Source organism: Egretta garzetta, unplaced genomic scaffold (assembly GCF_000687185.1).
Source record: "Egretta garzetta isolate BGI_Z169 unplaced genomic scaffold, ASM68718v1 scaffold113, whole genome shotgun sequence".
Lineage (NCBI taxonomy): Eukaryota > Metazoa > Chordata > Aves > Pelecaniformes > Ardeidae > Egretta > Egretta garzetta.
Window position 1 is genome coordinate 1435275 of NW_009259115.1, and position 24703 is coordinate 1459977.

At 39.5% G+C, this 24703-nt stretch overlaps 1 protein-coding gene across 1 annotated transcript in view; it reads left to right on the top strand.

Annotated features, from left to right (window-relative positions):
- LRRFIP1 (LRR binding FLII interacting protein 1) overlaps nucleotides 1-24703 on the top strand; it is a 144715-nt gene that overhangs the window by 106321 nt on the left and 13691 nt on the right. Inside the window, exons 11-20 of the mRNA XM_035891071.1 lie at nucleotides 27-92; nucleotides 3739-3816; nucleotides 14033-14065; nucleotides 14835-14960; nucleotides 16322-16393; nucleotides 18617-18787; nucleotides 19737-19829; nucleotides 20331-20423; nucleotides 21576-21668; nucleotides 22114-22255. Coding sequence (XP_035746964.1) covers nucleotides 27-92; nucleotides 3739-3816; nucleotides 14033-14065; nucleotides 14835-14960; nucleotides 16322-16393; nucleotides 18617-18787; nucleotides 19737-19829; nucleotides 20331-20423; nucleotides 21576-21668; nucleotides 22114-22255 — 967 coding nt within the window. The remainder of the gene's footprint in view (nucleotides 1-26; nucleotides 93-3738; nucleotides 3817-14032; nucleotides 14066-14834; nucleotides 14961-16321; nucleotides 16394-18616; nucleotides 18788-19736; nucleotides 19830-20330; nucleotides 20424-21575; nucleotides 21669-22113; nucleotides 22256-24703) is intronic.

Sequence of the window (24703 nt, forward strand, 5' to 3'; positions counted from 1 at the left end):
GTTCTGACTCTGTCTTTTAATTGTAGGCGTCTGTGTATGACGAGAGCGTTTACAGTGGGAGTCGTCGGTATAGTGCCTCTAGTTCTCGTGCTGTAAGATGTTTTCTGCATTTCCCTGTTGTCTTGCCTCTGTCCTCCTGTAACCTGTGTGTACCAGAACACAGCCTTTTCTGGGCTGAGGAAGATTTAAGATGACTGTGTGAGATTCATAGTCTGCTGCTGTAGGCAAAAGTATGAGCACTGTTTCTGTGAGCTCCTATGAAATAATAAGTAGTGATTTATCTCCTGTTATAATGCCTGGGCTCACGCAGACCGGCTCCTGCTAGCACTGACAGAGCCCGGCGCTAGGCACTCACCTCTTCTGTGGTGAGGGGAATTCAGCTCTGCCTTGCACTTGCTTTGCAGATAAAACACCTCAGAAAAGATGGTACGTAAAGTCCCTTCCCTCACTGAGACTTAATTCTTCTTTTAAAAACAGAGAATAAAACAGGGGGTTTTAATAAAGAAGTAAATAAAATCACTTCCCCATTAGCACTTACTGCTAATGTGAAGTAAAGGATTGTTGTGAACATAAGGCTTGCTTCTTGGCTTTTTTTTTTTTTTGGATTTATATTCTGTAGTGATGCCTCGGGCAACTTGTGACAATGTTTTTGAAATACATGCTCCTGTGAGTGGAGGCTCTGTCATATTGGGGGTAGGCAATATGAGGAATGACAATATAAATTGTTTCTTTAAAAAAAAAAAAAAGAGAGAGAGGCTTCAGGACTCTGTTTACAGATTCAAAGGTGGAAAACATCTTCACCTCTTCTCAGGTGGGGGGCCTCAGTGTCATGGTGGGTGTTCGGGCCAGGCAGTACATCTGCTGGTGTTGTATCTGACTGGAAAAAATAAACGAGTGTTTTTTGATTTTTAAATTCTGCCATGTGGACCCAGTGCTTATTCTGCCCCTGAACTACTTTGCTGATTGTCAAAAAAACCCCAACCAACCAAAAAAAACCCCAACAAACAAAAAAACCATCACCCAAGACCTGAACAGAAAAAAACCTCAAGACAAAGCATTGATGTGAATTTAACTTTAAAAAGTTGCAATTTTATTAGCCTGGAGAAGGAAACAAACTTTCAAAAACGGTTACTAAGTGCTCATTGGTCTTTAAAGGGCTATGCCGTCCTCTTGCAGTCACACTGATTCACTAGTTGGGCTGTGCATCTTGCTGCTACTAATGTTAAGCTTCCGATTGCTTTTTGTTTCACATTTGTGCCTTGTTTTTATTTGGCTGCCTTAGAAAATTCATCGATAAATACCCGTTTGGACTGTTGTGGCAGTGAATTTGCCACTGAGGCTGTGCTGAGCTGGTTGTAGCCCTTTGTTTGTATGGGATATCTTCCTTTGTTTGGGAGAAGTGTCTCAGAGGTCCAGACCATACACTTCGACTCTTGGGAGAAATCATTTACGGTGGGCTCTGAGCCCAAATGCTGTTTACAAGTCTTTCAACCACTGTAAATGGCTTGAGCAGGGAACACTGAACAAAATGCTCATGCTTGTTCCCCTTCCTCCATCCCATCCCACCCTGTGGCACAGGTATTTGGAACCCTGTGTATAACACAGCCGTTCCAGTTTCTGTTGCATGATGGTAATGAGGGATTTGAAGTCTGAGGCTTTTGCCTCAAAGGGAAAATGGCCTTGTCACAATTACCAAATTATCTGTGGTTACTTTAACGTCTCTGAACCTCGTAGCACTCTTTAACATGTAGAGGGTGTGCCATTTGGGTAGCTGTCCCCAAAGAATGTTTTTGGATGATCAGAGGACAAGTGAATGCAGAGGGCGAGGCTGAAACTGGCCAGGCTTGGTCTTGGCTGAACAAGTGGCACTCAATTCTATAGTCTGCCCTGCAATACAGAGAGAGCAACTACGGAATAAACAGGTCCTGTGAAGCATTAATGTGGGACTCATCAGTAGTTTATATCTTCCCTGTCATGTGTTTCAAGTTTATTCTACATCCTTGTTATGTTAAACATAAAACACCAGTGATGGCGCAAGGCTTCTGTGCTAGAACTAGTTAACAAGAAAACAAAATCTAAATATTTACTTCAGTGCTTTTGTTTTTAATTCAGGAATTGAAGTGGCTGTGATTGAAAATAATTGTACACTGTGTGCAACAGTCCTAAATTTTGTGTATTCTCATCTCTGAAACGAAGCTCAGTAGTTCAGGTGCATGAAGCCAGTGTCACTTCATGTAAGACATTGGAGGACACGGCTTGGTCACGTTCTGCCCTGCTTCAGGGGCTTGCTAAGGGGCTGTGTACCTTGGAACGTAATGCTTTGTGGTTAGTAACTAAGCTTCTGGTTGTGCTGTAGCTGGGGTTATTTCCAGCTTACCCTCTTACCATTTATTAGTACTGTAAGCTTAATTTTCATTTAATACTGTGCTGCTTTGTTAGTATGCCTAACGATGCTAAAACAGTCCTCCAGTAGCTTGGTGAAGACCTGGCTGTGTCTGTAGCTGAGAAGTCCAGGGGATTCCTGTAGTGGCCAGTTAGCTTAATAGAAGAAACCTGAAAAAAAGACAGAGTACATGCATCTCAAAAGTAGGATAGTTCTTTAGATTCAGTGATTTTATGTCTGAGAAAGTCTTAAGTGCCTATAAAATAAATTCATGAAGGTCATTAGCAGCATAGTCTGAGCTGCTGAGAAACAGTTCCTCATGCTTGTTCCGGTACCTGAACAGCCTCTGCCCTTTGTTGGTAGAAGCTTTTGCACATGAAATTTGACGGACTGCCATGCCTCTTTTTGTTACAAAGGCCTTCAGTTCCCAATTGTTCCCAATTGCCTTGAGGTGGTAGCAATAGGAAAAATATCATGTCCAGTAAACCTCAAAAACTTCTTTAATTCACTTCTGTTCTGAATGTATCAAAACCTCCCTTTTTATATATGCTTATGTATCTTTCTGTAGAGTTCATCTAAATAAAAGATTGAGTTGTGAAACTGCTACTCTGAAATCTGAAAATAGAGGGAATAATTCTAAAATGCATTTCCATAATAAGTTTTAGTTCTGTTTCCCTGATGCCTTAAACTTTCATTTCCCTTCTCTACTTCTACTACGTTGTAACCTCTGAAAATAAACCAGCGTAGACACATTCTTTGTCCTTGTCAGCAACAAGTCAGCCCTGTCTGTTCTGCATCACTGCTTAGATGTTTGCTTTTAAGAAGGACTAAAATAATTTCTTTGGCAGGAGATGAGGACTGCAGGTGCTGGAAAAGCAGGAGAGATACTCAGTCTCTGAGATGCTCTCAGTTTTTCCTTTAATAGCTAGATTTTCTTGCTTTGGCCTGTGGAGTACAGATTCATTTTACATGTGCACAATGTTGGAAACATGGGAAGAAGGCTCACCAGAGAACCTCTCAGCTCTTGAAGAGTAGTAGGATTGAGCCTTTTATATAGAAACTGAGTGTTGTTAACGTGTCACTGGTATCTTAAGATACATAAATAAATGTCATTCTAAGAATTGAGTCAAATCTGTACTTGGTCCATCAACTGGAATTACTGCTTGCCTTAATTTTTAAATGAACAGTTGAGGTGTCTGTTCTCTGACTTTCACGGCTATTCCTTTGTCCAGCTGCATGTAAACATTTTTGTAACTAACTTTAGATGTAATGCTCTAAATCCTCTCTCGCTTCCCTTCCCAATTCTAATGCTCTTCTCTCTTCTCTACTTGCTGTTCTTGGTTCACCTGCGGTAGCCTTCTGAGTACAGCTGCTACCTTGGTTCAGGATCTCGGGCATCTTCAAGAGCCAGCTCTGCTCGGGCCAGTCCAGTGGTGAGCTCCTCTATTTTTCTTTGTGCTTAAACTGTTTTAATTCTTCTGTTCTTCAAGGTCTCTTTTGTACAAAGAGGTCACTGTCCCTCATGAGACAGTTTCGTATGGTGTTATTTGGACCTTCTAGGCAATGCTTAAGACAAAGAAGGGATAAACCAGATGAGAAATTACAAAACCAGAGTGATTTCTATGCAGATGCACGTGGGTTTATGGTAGAAGTACACTTTGGACTTGCATGACAATGCTAAATTTTTTTGCTACATGGGGCATAAAGCACATCGGCAAGGGTACTGTGAAAAAGACGGGGTTGTTGATGTTAGTGCTGCATGTCCTTTGGTTATCAAAATCAGGAGACCCTAAATCTTACTGCAGCGTTCAAGTAGTTTAGTTTTTCTCCATTGAGCAGTATTTTGGTGTTGTACTGCTGCAACGCTGCAGGGCTATCCAGAGATTGGATTTCAACATATTTGTTGGACTGTAGATTACCAGGCACTGCAGAGTCTTTAGCATGGTGAAGTGCTAGAAGGATTATGCATACCTGGCATGTCTAGCATCACGAATTCCCATGTAGTCATGGCTGAACAAGTCGTAGCTGTCAAGGTCCAACCTCTGTGACTGTAGTTGACCAAGACAAGACTTTTTCCCCTGCTTTTTACAGATACAAAGTAATTGTCTTCTATTTTTCAGTGGCATGTTGGTGCTTTCTCTTTGTGATCATTCCATCTAGCTGTTTACAAGTCCAGATATCTTTACTGATTAATTTCAGAGCAAGGCTTGATCGTGTGGTGACAGTAGCAGAGTACAGTAGCGTGTCTTTTCGAAGAAATGTGTGGCTTACAGTAAACTAGTCTATAGCAAAATTAATCTTCCACAGAGAGTGAGTTTTGAAGGGTTGCACTGAGTTTTGGTAAGCCGGTTTTCTTTCATGGAAGCATTCCTCCTAGTGAAATGTTAATGTGCTGGTTCTCTGGGGACCTGTCACATATTATCTACCACATCCCCAAGATATGAAGTGATGAGGAGTGTGATGCTGTAAACTAACAGCTACAACGTGCTTCTCTAGTCATACCATCCTATTGCCTTTGTTGCTGTGCTGAGTAGCTGAAACTTAAATGCTGTAAATGTTGCCTTAAGGACGAATTAAAGAGGAGTATCTGGTTAGTCAAAAGAAGCTACCACAGCATGCAACACGATAAGCTGTAACATGAACATTTGGAGTGTTCCTCTTCAGTCAACACATATAGCCTGCAGTAAGGAATTGCTTTGTATCTGATGTCCCCCATCATGCTGGTTCCCCCTTGAAAGGTAGCCTGCGATTTGGAAACCTTGGTGTTATGGGGGTTTTCTCCCATAGTTAGAAATGTGCAGTAGGTTTTAATCCTGGTGGTGAAAGGTGCCTGAACTTTCCATGTAGGGTTACTTCTTGTCATCAGGCAGGGAATAGGCAAGCCTTTTGATCATCAAGCGATGAAATTGATAGAATAGAGCAGTGAGCTCTGAAGTGTTGGTGTTTCTTAAAGACAAGGATATGTCCACTTTTTAAAATTATGATTTTTTAATAATTATTATTAAAAAGGATTTTCATCAGATAATGTATGGCAGCTGCTGAGCAGTAAGTTGGTCAGTATTTTAACTAGCCCCTGAGTCTGAATCCCTGAGCTATGTGTTTTTGAAGTATATATCTTACATCAGTAATACTACTTAAATGGCTTTGCAAACTGAATTTCAGTTATCTTCAAAGCAAAAAATAATCAGAATAACCAGGGATTCCATTAAAGTTCTTTAAGTGTAAGAATTGGGTAAGATGTTGGTTTCCATTATGTGGGGTTTTTTGTATGCAGTCTAGGAGCTATAGGGGTTTTTTTTTGTCTTTTCATTCTCTGCTTACATTTTGGACTGTGCGTGTGCAAGTGGCTAGAGATGGTTAGCTGTGTCAGCACTGATGCTGGAGAGGTGCCAAGCTGAATCTGCTCTGCAAGGAGACAACAGGCACTTATTTTTTAATTAGTGGTTTATTGCAGGGTGTGAAGAGCTTCCGTTATTTCTGTGGCCTTGAAGAAGAGCTGAGAGTTAATGCAGTAGTGTGTCCAAAAGGCACCACTACAGGGGCTTTGCTGCTCTTAATGCAAGGTATGAGCCTTGATAAGGGGGGTGGTGTTGGTCTTAAAAGTTCTAGTTACTACACAGGGTCAATGCAGCAGCACCTTGTATTAAACAGACAACACCTTTTCAGGTAATTTACTGTAAGGAATCACTTGCCTTGTCTTTTACTCACAAAGCATTCGAGGTGTTTTGGTAACACTTCCAGTTGTGTACTTGATCTTAGCAGTAAAGATGCTGAAATAGAGCCCTGTCTTCTCAGTGGGCTTAGCAGTGTATCACTTCCACTTGTATGTTCCCAAAATGTCATCTGCTTGGACTTCCTAAAGGAAGAATAAAAATCTGCTTGGATGATGGCGATAATTTATGAGAGGAAAAAAGTGGTTGTTTTCGTCTATTTCAGTAGTGTACGTTGGATCTGTTTTAATATTGCTAACCCCCAAAACTGAGGTGTTCCCTGCCTGAATGTATCAAGACACATGCTTTCTCAATTCTGCTTTATATATCTTCTGGCAATTGCACATGTAAAGATTTGATTCCAAGTTTACTTCTTAAATGGCTGGCGGAGGAGGAAGGAAAATGGAGTATCTGTTGGGTTGAAAAGCTGAGTTTCCAGCATACTTATATCACTTGAGAGTGTGATAGTTTACAAAATCCATGTACTCTAATCATAAGTGCTTAACACTGAAGTTAAATAAGATTTTCTTATGATTATGGGCATTGTTAGGCAGAAAACCAAAACTGAGCTGTTCCTAAGCCTGGCTATCACGAGAAATTTATGAATTGAAAATGGAGAATGATTCAATTTAACTTTCTAAATTAAAGCATACAATATCTTATTACTTCAGCCTTTAAATCTTTTCTCAGAATTTTGTTTCCCCCTTCTATCACTGTTCATTAAACAGTGAGCAAAAAACAACAGTAGTTTGCCTGCTGTGCACAGCTTTGCCAGTTTGTGTTCTAATTTGTGTTATCATGTTCATGATAACAATATAAGCCAGAAAGATACTTAAACACAACATGTGAATATTTATTTGTCTTTGTATGTATTTTTAAGAATTTAGTATATCTGCATGAAGTTTGCTGTTTGATTATTTTTCTTTATCATTTTTCCCATTATCCCCACTAGTAATTAATGTCTGCTGTCCTTGCAGTTACTACAGATATGCAAATGTGTTTTTTAATATTAAAGCATTGTACTTTATATCAAGTACAGATCTTAAGACTACTGAGAGCAAACATCAGGTCTGTCTGCACGGATGGAGGTAACTTGTGCCTGAGCGAGTGGAGTTTTACTTTTTTTAAAATTAATAAACTACTAGTGAAAAGCCATTATTTATACATTTGAAATTAGACTCAGAATACAATAGTATTTATCTGAAGACTTTCTGAGCAAAGGCAGGCGAAATAATAGGAGAGGGCACGTTTTGCTACCCTGAGAAGATGATCTTTCATATTAACTCTCTCCCTTCTTGTGGGGTCTCAGATAGCAGGCACAAGCAGTCGGCATGCCAGCCTAGCCAGGCGGGCTGGTACTGACAGCAGCGTGATCATACAAAGTGCAAGACTGAAAATACAAGTGCCGTTTAGTGAGTGTGCAGTCATACATTAATGCACTGTTGTGAATAGCTTTTTTCATTTGAAGAAGCTTATCATGTTCTCACCAGAAATAAAATTAAGACAGTCGGCCTTAATTTTCATGGAAGCAGTTATCAGCATGCTCAAGCTTTGCCTTTGTCCTCTACGCTTACAGATTTACATTAGGCTTGCATCCTAGCCCAGTCACTGACAGTCTGGGCGTGCTTTTGGCCCCTCTGGAGTGAGGATTTGCTGCAGTGCTAACTTGCATTTCAGAGACTGATGAATTTGTTTAAGCAATGACGTTTGGCATAACATTCATTCCTCAGTGAGGATACTTCTGACAAATCCACTTTAGAACTAACAAAGTTCAGCAGTGGTTTTCCCCTGCTGACTTCTAAAGGCTTACTGCAAATTGCAATTAAGGTGGCTCTCATTGGAAAAACATGCAGGAACCCTCTGTGTTACTGCCTGCCCCAGCCCAGCTGATCAAACTGGTAAGATGAGGCTTGTAGGAAGGATTATATTGAATGCAGTACTACTTGTATTTTAATTCCAGTTTTTGTAGATACCATCCTGTGTTCAGCACTACCTATTGCAAGAATTTTTCTTTGGTGTGGGCCGTATTTCCATTTCAAACTATGCTGTACTACTTTAAGAGCAGGAAATGATCTTAATTTGATTTGTCACCAAAAAAAAACCCCTTGCTTTTTGAGGAAGTTGATCTAAGTGCAAGATCTTAGATAGAGCTGAGCAGTGACAGCCATGTACTGAACACGCTGAAGTTGTTCTCAGACCTGAGCGTGGTATGTGGCACTACCCGACAGCAAGAGTTTCAGATTTCCCTTCCTCTCTAGCCTTGTTTAGGAACCTGGAAGCTGGAAATTGTGCCTTAGTCCTAATTTGTTCATTGATTTAAGGCTCTCTTTTACTTGCAGCTGGGGCGTAATGCTTAACTGTCCCAGGGTCTCTGGTCTTTTCAGTAGGTCTTGTTGGATGCACTGTGACAGTGCTGTGGGGACTCTGATTTTTGGCCTGGACACTCACTGGTGGCAAAGAGCTTCAAGGGTTAACCTGCTAGTAGACAGCAGAGTAGAGAGAAATACTTTTTCAAACATTATACTAAACTGTTTTTATTATCTATGAAAAATAGGTGACATAAATAGACTAGTGAGATGATTTTGCTCTTGTTTTCAGCTGCAGTAAGCCTCTGATATCACTGACACTTTTGTAACATAGGTCTGGATTTATTCCGAAATTGCTGTCAGAAGAGGCTGAACTCTGATCCCATTGTACTTATTTTGCAACCTATTCCCCTTGCCAAAACAAAGACGTGCATGCTGGGGTTCCTTGGAAAATTATTTCCTTTTCCTGCTTTTTTTACACACTCAAGTGCGAATAGTCCAAATTGTTGGTGAAGAGGAGAGTAATCTGTGATTAGGCAGACACGTACCCTTGTGGAAATGAAAAACGGTATAATGTTCTAGAAATTAAAGATCTAGTGTCATTAGGTGAATTCCTCTTTAGATCTCCTCTTCTAGCAAGTATTCTTTTAGTCCTTTATCTCTTCATGTGGAAAAGTCCCAAAGCCAGTATATTAGTATGAAGGGCTGTGCTGTGAAGGTGGAGAGGTTGTTTTCAGTCTGTTTAATCATTAAACAGTTGGGCTAAAGCCCAACTAGAACTCAAATTGGCCAATTCTGTGGAAGATAATAGAAAAATGTTTCTATAAATCTATTAACAACAAAAGGGAGAGCCAAGGAGAATCTATCCTTTACTGGTTGCAGGGGGAACCATAGTGACAAAAGGGTGAGGATAAGGCTGAGGTACTTAATGCCTTCTCTGCCTCAGTCTTTAATGGTAAGGTTAGCTGTTCTCTGGGTACCCAGCTCCCTGATCCAGAAGACAGGGATGGGGAACAGAACAAAGCTCCCATGATCCAAGAGGAAATGGTTAGTGACCTGCTCAGCCAATCAGACATAACACAAGTCGTGTGTATGGACAGGGTCCACCCCATGGGTACTGAGGGAGCTGGCAGAAGTGCTCACCAAGCCCCTTTCCATCATCTACCAGCAGTCCTGGATGACTGGGGAAGTTCCATGTGACTGGAGGTTGGCAAATGTGACGCCCATTTACAAGAAGGGCTGGAGAGAGGATCTGGGGAACTGTCAGTCTGACCTCAGTGCTGGGGAAGGTCATGGAGCAGATCATCTTGAGTGCCATCACACAGCACGTCCAGGACAACCAGAAGATCAGGCCCTGTCAATATGGGTTTGTGAAAGGCAGATCCTGCTTGACTAACCTGATCTCTTTCTATGACAGGGTGACCTGCTTAGTGGACGAGGGAAAGGCTGTGGATGTAGTGTACCTGGACTTCAGTAAAGCCTTTGACACCATTGCATTCTGCTTGAGAAACTGGCTGCCCATGGCCTGGACAGGCATACTCTTTGCTGGGTAAAAAACTGTCTGGATGGCCAGGCCCAAAGGGTGGTGATAAATGGAGTTAAATCCTCTTGGAGGCTGATCACAAATGGTGTTCCCCAGGGCTTGGTGTTGGGGCCAGTTCTGTTTAACATCTTTATCAATGACCTGGATGAGGGGATTGAGTGAACCCTCAGTAAGTTTGCAGATGACCCTATGCTGGGTGGTAGTGTTGATCTGCTTGAGGGGAGGAGGGCTCTGCAGAGGGACCTGGACAGGCTGGATCGATGGGCCGAGGCCAACTGTATGAGGTTCAACAAGGCCAAGTGCCGGGTCCTGCACTTTGGTCACAACAACCCCATGCAACGCTACAGGCCTGGGGAAGAGTGGCTGGAAAGCTGCCTGGTGGAAAAGGACCCGGGGGGTGCTGGTTGACCCCCGGCTGAATATGAGGCAGCAGTGTGCCCAGGTGGCCAAGAAGGCCAAAGGCATCCTGGCTTGTATCAGGAATAGCATGGCCAGCAGGAACAGGGAAGTCATTCTTCCCCTGTCCTTGGCACTGGTGAGGCTGCACCTTGAATGCTGCGTTCAGTTTTGGACCCCACGCTACAAGAAAGACATTAAAGTGCTGGAGTGTGTCCAGAGAAGGGCAATGAAGCTGGTGAGGGATCTGGAGCACAAGTCTGATGAGGAGTGGCTGAGGGAACTGGGGTTGTTTAGCCTGGAGAAAAGGAGGCTGAGGGGAGGCCTCACCCTCTACAACTTCCTGAAAGGAGGGTGTAGGAAGGTGGGTGTCGATCTCTTCTCCCAAGTAACAAGCAATAGTACGAGAGGAAATGGCCTCGAGCTGCTCCAGGATATTAGGATTGGATATTAGGAGAAAATTCTTCACTGAAAGGGTTATCAGGCACTGGAATGAGCTACCCAGGGAAGTGATCAACTCCCCATCCCTGGAGGTATTTAAAAGATGGGTAGACCAGGTGCTTAGGGACAGGGTTTAGTAGTGGACAGTTGAGGTTGGACTTGATGATCTTAAAGGTCTTTTCCAACCAAATGATTCTATGATTACAATATTCTTTATTGAATAATAATACAAAAGGTAAGCATTTTGGACAAGAATTTTGTGCAATTTTTAACAAGAACAAACATTTTTTCCTCACCTTTCTCTTGATTTATTACTGGATCAAATGCCAAAGGACTTGTCCGGTACTGGTGAAGGCTGAAAACCTGGAGTTCCCTCTGGTGGCTGAGTGCTGTTGGAAAGCAAAAGTCTTCTTAAGGGCGTAATATTGTGAATACCTTAATCTAAAGATGAACAGAATGAAAACTATAAAATGTTCATCCAAACCAGACTTCTGTCTTTGTACAAGACAGTCTATACAGCTTTTGGTCTGTCACTGCCATGTAGCCATAAAATTAAATGCTGCTTATTTCAGAGTGACTTTTTGCTTAGAGAAGTGTTGTGTAGCAGGAGGCATATTTGTAATGAAAGGATACTGTGTTAGAATGAGGAACTGTCTTTTCTCAAAAGAGATGGAATTTTAAATGTTAAAATTTAAATATATTGGTAGCGGTAATTACTGGTTGAGGAGAAAATGCTCTGAGTGTTCCATTCATGGCACCAAATGAATGTGTGTAAGAGGGCATCTCTAGGGAAAATGAAATGTCCTGTTTGTTTGGGTTTTTTTAAACCACAGAAATTTTAGAAGTTACTTATTAGTTTAATTATTAAAGATTATGCTGCCTCAGAGAATTATTAAAGATTGTTTTGCACTTAACGTGTAACAGTCTTCACAGGTGTGGTTATGGGTGCTCTGAGTAGAAATGCCCATTGTATGCGCATCTCTCACCACGTCTTCAATATTTTACCCTTTGTAAATGGAAACTTTTATTTGACTCATGTGATGCATCATTAAAACAATATCAACATTTACTCCATTCTTTATCTTATTAAAAACTGAGGTTGCACATTTTTTCAGAAAATAGAGGACATTCTGCAAATAGCTTGAGGAAAATAATACTTTGAGTTGTGCCCTGAACCGGTAAGGTAGACTTTGTAAAAGGCTGTGCATAAATTTCTGGAGATAGACTTTTTTTTTGGGGGGGTGTATACACACTAATCTTTGGTAACACACCAATATTTACACTGCCACAATTGTGTTGATAAACAACAGCATAGTGTTTGGCTGGGCTAGAAGGCTGCCAAATCCACCACTTGAAACAGTCTGACAGGAAAATAATAGGCTGTTTGCAAAAGTCAGTCCGCCTTGTTTATTGGGACTGAACTGAAGTATCTGCCTTCATTAATGACCATTTTTTATTGCATCCAAATTCAGAGATTTTTTTTTCCCCTCTAAGTACTCAGTGTATTCAGTGTCTCTGCAAAGTTTGTCTAGTGCCTTAAGTCTGGCTTACTTTACTTCAAAGCCTAAGTGTTAAATTTTCTTAATGTTAATCATAGGGAACTTCTGATGAGATATTGTTAGCATAAAAAGCTGATTTGTAATAGGTACCTCTCAGTTCTGGGATTTTTTTTTTTAATAGGGTATCGTGGGTAATATAAAAAATAACAAGTGGGATCATCCACATGTTATGTATAATTCAAAGAAAAATATGCCAAATGTGAACTGATTGTAAAGAGATGGAGGTTCTGAGTGTGTTTTCAATGAAATTTACCAACTTAACCTCAACTATTCCCTACCTTCCCCTGAAACAGATCTCTCCTGATTCCCCCCTTCCTAATTGTTTCAAAAAAATTACTCACTTTGACTCAGGCTCTTGATCTGAGGAAGCCATTAATTTTCTAGAAGTCTTTTGGAAGAACATCTTGACTGTGGTGCTGAATGTCTGAATGTTTCCAGGAGACATTGACATGTTCTAGACATTCTGAGCTCTGAGCTTTTCCTTCCAGGCAGTCCTTTTACACTTAGATTCATTTTAGATGGAGATGCTTATAAAAAAATTCTGTTTTGAAATGAAGTTCCAGAGTAGATAAATGTGATAGGATTGTTCCCATTGAGGGTAAAAAAAAAAATCTGCCCAGGCTGTGTGGGTTTGTGTTTTTTTTTTTTTTTCCCTGTAACTTTAAAATTCTTAAGTTGTCTCTATCCATGGTAATTTTCTGTACTCATAAATGCTACTTTGGCTCTGATTTGTTTCTTCTAGACTAGTTTTAGTGCAAGATCTCTCTTCTGAATCGGTAAATTCCACTGAATTATTGAAACCGTAAATGGGCTGTTTATTTAGACTTTGAACTGGTCGCTGGTATTTGACTTGAGGATCAGTTTTTGTAGTTTCAGCCTTACTTGGATCTTCCCTTGAAGTCAGCATCACCTTTTGTCTTGAGCAGAGAGCACTTAGCAGGGGTTTTAAGCTTTAGAGTTCTTTTTTCATTCTTTTTTCCTCATTTTTCTCTTGGGAGCGGTGCAGGCACAGACCTTCAAGTCTAACTTGGTACCTTGCTTTTTGAAGTGGGGGAGGATGTGCTGGCAGGCTGCAGAGGTAGCTTATTTTAGTTAAGGTCCATAAAACTGTAGCTTAAATAAGCTATCTTGGTCAGGAAATCTTTTGATCTTTCAATTAAAACCTTAACCTCTCTACTTAAGTAAATTCCTATTTTGGGTTTATTTGAGGTATATTTTTAAATTGTTCTAAAATAAATAGGAGTAGCTGTATATGTCAGCACAGCACTTGTGTACAGCTGGTTTTATGTCCAGGGAAAGACATCTGGGGCTTTGAGTTCATGTCCATGCAGGTCTTTGTATTCTTGCATTGTTAACTCATAGATCAAGTGCCATCTTCATGTTTGAAACACTGTGATATAGAATATCGGGGAGGGGGAAAGTATTCCTCTGTCTTAGTGAATAGACAAATAGTTTTTTATCAAAAGTATGTTCCACTTAATTACATACTGCTGAGAAATTTTAGGTGAATTGTCCAGCCTTGTGCCTTGAGATGCCAGCCGGGACACTGCTCTTCTGAGCAAGCTGGCTTTTTGAGTGGATAGAAATTGCTAATGAAAAGTCTTTTTCAGGTTTAAGAATTCCCTTTCTGATATCTTATTGCCTTCACTTGTCCTTTATTATTTAACAATACCTTCTAAATCTTTGTTTTACAGATTGAGGAAAGGCCAGAAAAAGACTTTGAGAAGGTAAGATGGATGTTCTGAATTACTCTGACAATACCGCTTTTTTTGCATTCTTTTTGGTAGGTAGAGCTCACAGTGAGTGTACAGAAATATATAAAATCCATTGTGGGTCAAAAATTTGAATTGTTGGAGCCTTCTGCTGCTACATTTTTGAAAAACTTTTCAACCTCTGGTCATTTAGATGTTAAGTGGTTGACCTTCAACAGCAGTTGGCTGAAATTGCTTTAGGCTAAGCCACGTGGATACTGTGTTTGTTTATTAGATTTTAATTACGTTGTTATGTAAAAATAAATAACAATAAAGAGGAGGATATTGCAGTAGTGAGAAATGGGCTTAATGCAGAACAGTAAAACAGTTAATGTGGCTACTGCTGCAGAGTAGATAAATATCCACGAAAGGAGAGGAGCTTGAGAGGTAGACAAAAGCATCCACAAAATGCATTATTACGAGTTACATATACAAGTATCTGACAAGTTGGTACTAGCCCCTAAAGACTTTGTCTAATTAGGCATTAATGGTTAGAAGCTAAGTCATGTAAACTCCTGTTACAGTAGTGTTTAGATAAATCCGATCTGCCTTATCTCATTAGCTTCCCTTGTTAAATGTTGATCTTTCAATTCTTCTTCTTAGAAAGTTGCATTTTAATCAAATTTACATAATTTAGAAGTGCAAGGGTTGGTGTAATGTATGTATTGAAGAACAAAAAAACCTAGAAACCCACAATATATGCAGAAAAAAATTATAACCATTTTTAACTGTGTGTGATTTGTAGGGAGCACGTACTGTTTCAAGTTTATCAGCAGCTACTTTAGCTTCTCTTGGTGGGACTTCGTCACGAAGAGGCAGTGGGGATACATCCATCTCTGCTGACACAGAGGCATCTATTAGAGAAATAAAGGTAAGAAATACTTAAAACCAGCATAGATTGTTAGGAATCTGTCTTTTAACTATGTTAACTCCTTTAATCAGAATGTTTTTATGCCTTGCATTTCATAAACTGATAAACTGTAAGATTACTTGAAAGTAGTGCTGTTGTACCCATTACTGACTATAGAAATTGGCAGTAAGAATTGGGACTGACAGGCTAATACTAGCTAGGACTGTCCCCCACCTTATAATTAAATAGACTAATATTATCTAAAGGATATTATTAAATACACTTTAGACTTTCCAAAAAAGAACCTGTCTTGTCTCCCCCTCTTGGTAGTTCTGACAAAATGAGTCATGTGCTGTAAATGAAAAGTGAATAGCTTTATTAGAGGGATGCTGCTGGGAAGCTAGTGTGTATTGCAGGAATATTTGGGTAAAGTCCTACAGCATATGGTAGCAGAACAGACTGATCATAATAGACACATCTTATCCCAACCTAATAAAATAGGAAGTGGACTCAGTATAGCACACTGATAGGAGGATTGAAATAATGCAAGAAGCACTGCATTTGCTGGATGCTAATTTGGGGAGGGAGGATTATTTTGTAATCGAATTCATGAGTCCATGAAGTTAGAAACAACTGAATAGCAAATAGTTATGCAATCCAGTGTTCATATCAGAGTGCTAGTCTCGATAGTCTGTAGCTAATTTTTTTAATCTGTTTTTTAATGCAATGTTCTGAAGACATTTTAGAACGGGGAATGTGAATTCTGTTAGCTTTCATGCATACATCTTAGAACTCTTCTGAAATTTCATCTAGTTAAAACATCTGGAATTTGTATTAGGACCTCAGATACAAGCAGGTCTGTTTCGGCATGTAAAACAGCTGAAAGATAGCCATTTGCTGGTGACCAAGGACAAAAGAGGAGAGAGGTTGTAAAATAGGACTTCTAATTATATTGAATGTGATGGATGTTTTTCATACAGTCTTTCCTACATTGCTAGTATAGCCTGTATTTCAGGCTGGCTTTGGCAGCCCTTACCCTTAATATCAGTGTTTCTCAAAGAAGGGCAATAATCAGTGAAAGAGGTAGAGATGGGCTCTGCGGCTGGGGTGTGTAATTGTTGGAGGCTTCGAAGCTGGGTCTGTGTCTTGTCCTTAACGTTGAAGACTACATTTTTTTCCAGTCAAGAGGAGCAGAATTAGCATAAACTTCTGACCAAGAAATTTCATTGTCCAAAAAGGCTTCAGGTTAGGATCAGACCGCTTAACCTGTGTGGTAGAAATGTTTAAATGAGAACTTCGGATACTTGCTTTTCCCTATCAGCTGCGCTTCTGACCTTTAGTTTCAGTGGCATCATTCACCTTTCTCACCGTTTCCCGTTCAGGATATCTATGAGTTAAAGGACCAGATTCAGGATGTAGAAGGCAAATACATGCAGGGACTGAAAGAAATGAAGGTACTGGTTTACTGCAGAATGGGAGTGTGATCATTAACACTAGCTGAACATTCAGAGAGTCAGTGTGAGACCTAGAACTGACCTTGCATGCTTTTCTTCTGAAGAGGGGTTATAAATTGTGTGAAAAGCATTTAATTAACTGGAAAAGTATCTTTTCTGACCTCAACTGATTGTGGTGAGGAATGCTTCCAAATGTTAGCTGAAAGTCTACTGATTACTGTTGCATGTTGTCTTTGGTGTTTTGAGAAGGTAATCATTTTTCTAGCAAATTAAAATTATTAGGTTTTTTTTTTTATAGTTTCCTAATCTTAAGCCCCCCAGTATTGGAAGATTAACTAAAACTCATGTCCTACAGCGCTGTGAAAAATCAGAGTTGAAAAGTTTGTATGCTTTTGTTTTGATAAGGTCCAGCATGCCTTTGGAAAGTTGTGCATGTGAAGTGGTGACTATCATTTTGGTTGCATATTTAGATCACAGAAGACACCCTTAAACAGGTTTTGTAACAAACCTTCATGTAACAAAGCTTATTATGTGAAGAATGAATGCTTGTACCAGTTGGCACAGAAGAAGTGCTTACCACTTTCATGAAGCCATAAACTTCACGAAAAAGTTGTTTGGTGCAAAACCAACTTGTGCATCTGTGTACCACCACCTCACAAGTGAGCAGCAACATGAGCTGAGCTGCATTTTCTGGAAAAGGCAGTCTTGCAAATATGCATGTAGACATCCAGGCATAAAATGCAACATTTATCAGCAATAATTGCTGACTGTAATTGGCTAAATGCTGCGACAGGTGAAGATGCTGCCATCTTAACTGAGTTCTCAGTGGAAAAAGAGTAGTTTGGCCCTTTTTCTGTAAAAACTGACCTTTTTTTTCCTTGCTCACTGAATAGCAGGTGTAGCAAAACAATCACACTGCATAAAAATCGTAGGTAATTTTTCAATTTGTGTCCCACCTTTTGTGGTGATTTGTACGTAAGCTGCACTGCTTGATGCTAAGAAAACAACACTTAGTGTGCTGAAGGAGTGGTGCAGTGACTACCTTAACTCCTTACTTGCATGCACTTCCTTTCTAGCTCATTTCTGAGATTTGATCCTACCACTCTTTCTAAATACTGGCTGCTTTTCTTTGCTTGGTATTTCTCATCCTTGGGCTGAAAAGTGCACCTAAACACAGTTTGTGTTTGTAACTACAAATTCATGTCCTTAAAGACAAATTCTCCTACTTGTCAATAGAGATGCAAACTAAACTGATGCAATCTTAATTTTATCATCATCTCATCACTGTCACCCCAAATCCATTGATAGAAGGAAAAGGGAAGTGTATGAAATTCACCTGTGCTTTAGATGTAATTATTAGAATTACTTAAGTTCTGAGAGAAATTGCTTGATCTGTAAAATAAAATGTTGACGTGTCCTCCTTGTTTGCATATTTACACTGTTTTGTTTCTGAAACTTTTTTCCTCTATTAAAATCAAATACTGCAAAGTTTGACTGCACAACATGGAAAATGGTCCTGATCTTTATTTTGCCATCATCTGTTGTTATAAATACCTCAGTATCTTATATTCAGGTCAAGTTGATAGGAGAGGTTTTCGAGACCCTGGGAGTTGTGTCTTACAGAGTAAATTTGTAAAGAAGAGATGTGATACAGGAAACCTAATGAAAAACTATACATCGGGTCACAAAAGCTGCAGCTTTTTCATGGCAAATTCTAATTCCTGAGTCAGTATGTTTAGTGGTTCCCACACTGCAAGGATCCTTGAAATTTGTGTGAAGTGGGTGTCAAGACTGCTTTAATTTAAGGCCTAAGATCATCTATAATGATCTTAAATCAAGGCCAGTTCACTTTTAAAAAAAAAAAAAAAAATCCAGCTTTCCAGCTTGTCATCTTGAGCAGCTGCTTTGAGTTGCCATTGTGCAGGGGCAGGGGGAGGAGGGAGAAGGAAGAAAACTCTGAGAAGGCAGAAATTGAAGCAGCAGAGAACAGGAAACATTTTATCTGTCCTGAGGTGTAAGGTTCCTTGCTTGTAAATAGACATCTGGTGGGAACACAGGGGAGGTTATCCTCACCTTGGGACAGTTGGTAAGTGCATGATTAGCACTGGTTCCTTTAGGAGTACTCAGCATGCTTGTGGTTTAGTACTTAATTTTCTTGTTCAAGGACTTGGTTGGCAAAGTGTCATATAACTGACTCTGACTGTGGTTGCTTATTCTTTGCAGGACTCTCTAGCTGAAGTTGAAGAGAAATACAAAAAGGCTATGGTGTCAAATGCTCAACTAGACAATGAAAAAACAAATTTCATGTACCAAGTAGATACCCTGAAGGATGCGCTCTTAGAGTTAGAAGAACAGCTGGCAGAATCCAGGCGGCAGTATGAAGAAAAAAGTAAAGTATGTATATAGCTGTGGCATGTTTTTTAACAGGGAGGGATTGCAGGGGTGGGATGCAGAAACCTTTGAGAGGAGGCAACCAAATTACTATTCAAGATTTTAAATAAGTTATTATTTTAGTTACTGTTAAAGCAAGTGGAATAGCAGCATATTATGTGGTTGTGATCATACAAATGGGAATCCTCCCTAAGTTTCTGTCTTGTAAAGCAATTTCTGAAGAAGTGAAGGAATGTTTTATATGGTAAGGCTATATCGATATCATCACGTGTCCCTTTATATTCCATTTTTAAATTCAAAGGATTTGTTCATAGTGACTTCTAGAGATTTCCTTTTTTTTTCTGGAGTGTTTTCTACACACAAAGCTCTCTTCAGAAGGCCCGTGGGAGAGTTGTGCAGTTTACATAGTTAAGGCAGCTACTTGGTTGAGTGTAGACTTAAGTTTTACATTAATTCAGCATCTGATAGCTAGTGAGTTGGTGTTAAATAATATTGTGTTAGCTTTTCAGAACTGGCTCTTTAGCTTGGGGCATTTGACTATAGTGCACTTCAAAACACATAGTTCTAGGGAGATAATGGTGTTTTTTCTAAAGTCTGCGATGCCTAGCTAACTTTTAGTACATGGTTATATGGAAAGAATGGGTTAAATGCCCATCCATTCATCTGTGAAGTCTGTAGGACTTGACTGTAAAAGCTATTCACTGCCAGCCTGCTGCTCAACTTATGAAAGTGGCTAAATGATGTCTGTCATGTCTATATTTGATGGAATAATAGTTTCTTGGAAAAAGGACAAATAAGATAAAAATTGTACTCTTGTATGACTGTGATTAGAGGAATATTCAAGAATTGCATTGCAGTAGGCATTTTTTGGTGGTTGGGCTTATTTCCTCCTTTATTCACGGGATGCTATTTTTGATCAATAAAAATGTCATGAATATTTCATTATTCATAGGAATTTGAGAGGGAGAAGCATGCTCATAGCATATTGCAGTTTCAGTTCATGGAAATCAAAGAGGCTTTGAAGCAAAGAGAAGAAATGCTTGCAGTAAGTAACTTTTTTTTTTTTTTTTTTTTTTTTAATGGGTTCTTTGGTACTTTCCCAGTTACCAGTAAGAGTGTAGAAGGTGAGGCATGGAGAATTTTATTCCCTACTCAAGTTTCTCACCTGAAGAAATACTAGTGTTTCAAGCCAAACAGGTTCAGAGCTAACTAACAGAAATAGTACTTTCATAAGTATTATCTGAAGTTGGACTTCTTTTTTGCCTTATCCATAATATAAAATAAGCTGTGTTTTGGGTGGCTGTTTATGGAGATGCAGAGGAAACAGATGGAATTGTCTAACTTTGTTGCAAGTCATCTCGTGGATAGTAAGAATGTCTTCAGGAGTGTAGGTTTAGTTGAGATGTCAGAAACTGTGGAACTGCACGTGTAGATACTCTTACTTTAACACCTGACTTTTTTCATCCTTTGGCATCACTGCAATCTTGACCTTCTTTGTTAACCTGTTACCTGCTTTCTGTCTTCTTGTTTTGCTCCTGTCTCTCAGGAAATCCAACAGCTGCAACAGAAACAGCAGAGCTATGTCAGGGAAATTTCTGATCTTCAGGAGACAATAGAGTGGAAAGACAAAAAAATAGGGGTAGGACTGTCAATTCCTGAAATGTGTTCAGAGTGGCACTGTCGTTCTCCAGCTGATCCTGCTTTTGCAAAACCTTATGAATAAAGTTCTCCTTAGTGACTTTGCTTGGTGTGGCTCTCCAGTGAAACTAGCAAATAACAGACTTTGTCTTTGGCCGGTATCATAAAATCCAAGAAAAATTTAGCAGCTGGTCTGACTTCAAAACCTAGGGCAATTTATTTGCTGTGGTGCCCCATTTGTAGTTGCCATACTGAGAAAGGAAATGCTATTTATAATGCAATTCCATCAGCACTGAATTTTCGCTTATTCAGATTTAATCTGCAGACTGAGCAGGAACTGGAATGTGATAAAGAAGTAATAGAGCTATTTATGGGCTATTGGGATGAAAGTCTCTAACTCTCCCTTGCTTCTCATCCCTTTCCACCACCCCCTATCAAAGCCAAATGGAAATCCACTCTTAAAGAAAAGCATGGCTTTCTTTTCTAACAATGCGTGCTGAAAGACTTTCTGAATATAGAAGGAGAAAGACGTCTGGCAATTTGTCCATGCCTGTGATGTCCAATAACTTGTAGCAACTTGAAACTCAAAATTGCCTAATTTTTGTTACTGTTCTATTTGTACCTATATAGAAATACTGGGGGGGTTCAGTAGCAAAATATGCATTTGCACATGGTACATCCCAGTCTAAAGATGACTTAATGGCAGCTTTCAAATTAATTGAAATATACTGCATCCATGATGGTAACCCATGGAATAAAAAGACTTTTAAAATCTGCTGGGCCTGCTTTCATGCCCTTCTGTTAACACATGGGAATGACACTATGTTTTCAATGTGCATGTTGAAGTAATATGGATATGAATTAACTTGTCTAGCAGATAAGAATTTAATGAAGGATCCCTAGTAACAAATTGGATGCTGAATTCCTGGTTAAATGAATAAGCTGTGCATTTCTTGGATTTGAAGTTTATCTGTGTGTATGTAAACTTGGTCCTTTAATCTGTAAAGTTTACCCTTATCATACATGCCACTTCCATGAATCTCTGAATATCTTAAATCTACTCATTCTTGTTTACACTTGCTTTTCATGGTCTTTACTTGTCTCCCTTCCTTTCTTCACATCTCCTTGCCTTCTGTCTGTGTTGGAAACTCAGGCGTTAGAGAGGCAGAAAGATTTCTTTGATTCCATAAGGAGTGAGCGGGATGACCTTAGAGATGAAGTGGTTGTGCTGAAGGAGCAATTGAAGGTATGCAAGAGGAATAAAAGAAACTTACATTCAACTGCTGTCCTTTTCCTCCTGTATGTTTTTTTTTCAGAAAATTTTGATCTAGCTTAGCAGCAAGAATCCTATTTTCATGTTGCCTTTAAGTCGCCATTTCAGGAATTTTCTGTGTAAAGTCCTTCCGCCTAATATTGACTGTGAGCCTTAGTATAGACTGTAATATTAAGTAGTTGCTTTTATAGGAGATGATTCTCTGAGGAACATTTTACACAGCAGATTTATGTTTAAAAAAACCCCAGCAAAACAAAACTGAGAATGGTAATTTTCTGTGCTATTTTCTGACTTCCAGCCATGTTTAATGGAATGATTGAAGCACTTGTTTATTCAGAATATCAAGGACAAGAATACCTGAACAATCCTCCCTTTTCTGAGCAGCAGGCTCTAAAGCATTGCTTTTGCTTCTCCACAGAAACATGGAATAATCCCAGACTCTGATGTAGCCACCAATGGGGAGACATCATACATTATTGATAATGAAGGACACTTGGATTCTTCCAAAACTGTTCCAGGCACAGCTCAGGCATTAAAGACAGGAGGGGATGGGATGCTAGGTAAGTGCTTTATATCTTTTCATATCGTTCTTTCTGTCTGTCCATTCATTCATCTCTGCTTGGAGTTTGGGCATTTGTTAGTGGGACAACTAACACATCACGCAGCATGCTACTTGTCAAATCACTTCCTATGCCTTTTTCTGCTTAATATTTATTATCACTTCAAGTATGTTGTGCAGTTTCCTGCAAAGGCAGACTTCATTTCCCGTTCAAGGCAACAAAGGATGAGAATACAAATATTAATTACAGATAAGTAGCAATCGTTCAGATTACTGTTTAAACCCTGAATTTGAAAATTGTGCCAGAATAATCCTACTATTGTTCAATATTTTTCAGCACATATCCTAAAGAATCAGAAAAAAAGCGTTTTAGTTTCCTATAAAGAACTTTTATGTTGGTTTGTTTATATACCTGAGAACTCTAGGTGTCTGCTGAACAACAGTTCTGGGCACTGTTGAAACACGCTAATGTACGAATTCATTGTTCTTGGTATCTAGTACTATTGAGCAGTTCATATTAACAGTTCAACATTTTTACTTGTTATACAGGATTAACACTGTCAAATTGAAAGAATATGACTCTGAGATATGGATAGTGTTAGGAAAGAGAAATCTGGTTGGCAAAAACATTATTCTTATGCACTTGTGATGAATGGCCACTCAGAGAACTTTTATAGTAGTGGAAGGAAAGGAAATAACAGGGATTTTTTTCCCCCCCTCTTTTTGTTCTAAATGAACATACTAATAAATAGCAACAGGCAGCCAACTGTTGCACGTGCGAGTTATCTTGCTTGTAGCTGTTGGCTGCTTTTTCCTCACTGAGTTTTTATGTGGAAACAATCTGGAACACCAAAAACAAGGTAAGGGTGTATTTTTAAATGCAATACATTTTCTATCTGTCCTTGTTCTGTTGGTTGGTGGTTTGTTTTTTGGGGTTTTTTGGGGCTTGGTTTTTTTTAAATAGGTACAAGATAAACCCAAAAGCTGAAACCACAAACACTGTTGTTCTGATACCTATTGCTTCTAAATATAAATTGAAGAAAAACGGTTTAAAAAAAAAAAAACAAACCAAACAAAGACCCCAGAGAAATCCCCATCCCTTTGGGTGGATGAAGTGGCTGTAAGGGGCACTAAGTACCTGAGCTTTGATCTGTGTTGGTAATGTTAAACAGCTGAACCATTTGCTTGCCAATCAGATTTTACATTCAGTGTTTGTCATGTACACTGATGATGCCTGTCTGTGATACTTAGGAGTAAAATATTGCTGAATAATCCTTGATTACTTCATTATAATGGCATCAGATACACACTCTTCTTGCATGTGTAGAGTGGTGTTAGGGTTAAAGTTGTAGAGACTATTGCTGAGAATAAATAGTCTTTACTGTTAGTGTTACATCTGCCAGTATTACTGTTAAATTGCACTGCTTGAAACAGTTGTTCTCATCTACAAAAACTGTAATTCACACAGCCAAGAGCATAAATATTTTACTTTACAAAAACACAAGCCAGCATCAGAGACTTCTTGCTTTGATAGGGCGGTGGTGAATTTCACTGATCAAAACCCCCAAATCCTTACTAATTCAATTGCTGCTTTGCCTCACGTAACTGGCAAAAGCTGATCTTTTATTAACCTATTCTTTGATTCATTCTCTTTTGGGTTTTAAGTGGGGAGGTAAGTGCTATGGTGTGGTCCCTTCAACTTTCTCAATGGTCTTTTAGGCAAAGCCAATGAAGTGGACATGAAAAATGAGATTTTGGAGGATATGGGGAAAAGAAAAATCTTGCAGAATACTGAGCATGAGGAACACAAAGAGGAGTCTGAGGAGCAGGAAGTGCAGACATTGCATGCTGATGAAAATGCAAAGGCAGAAAAAATGGTTGAAGAACATGATGCCCTGTCAACAGTGATGTTACCAGATAGTAGGTTTACAGAACAAATTCAAAGCCTTACAGAACATGTATCAGGGAGCACTTCTTCAAATGATGATAGTGACACAGATGATGTGAGAAAGGAGACAGAGTCCGCAGGCACAGCAGTCCAACAGCCTGTTAGTGCAGAGGCTGAACACCATAACTTAAATGCAAGGACAAATCAGAACTCAGAGGTGGGCTCTCTGCAAGGTCATCAGATTTTTGAGACTCCTCAGGAGATGCCTGGTGTCTTAGATACAGAGCATGAATTGGAAAAAGCTGCACCCGAACAGGAAGAACAAGAGGATCTTAGAACTAGCCATGCCCTGAGTGATAATGAAATGGATCAGGAAGCTGACATTACAAGTGAGAGCTGTGAGCTGGTTTCTAACCAGGTAGGTCTACCAGAGGTTACAATAGCAGGCTCACTTAGTGAAGAGGTGAATGTGGAGAGTCACGCTGAAGGACTCCAGCACTCAGAAGAAAGTGCTGAAGTGAAGGTTACAAATGCCTTGGAGGAAAAGCTTGTTGAAAGCAA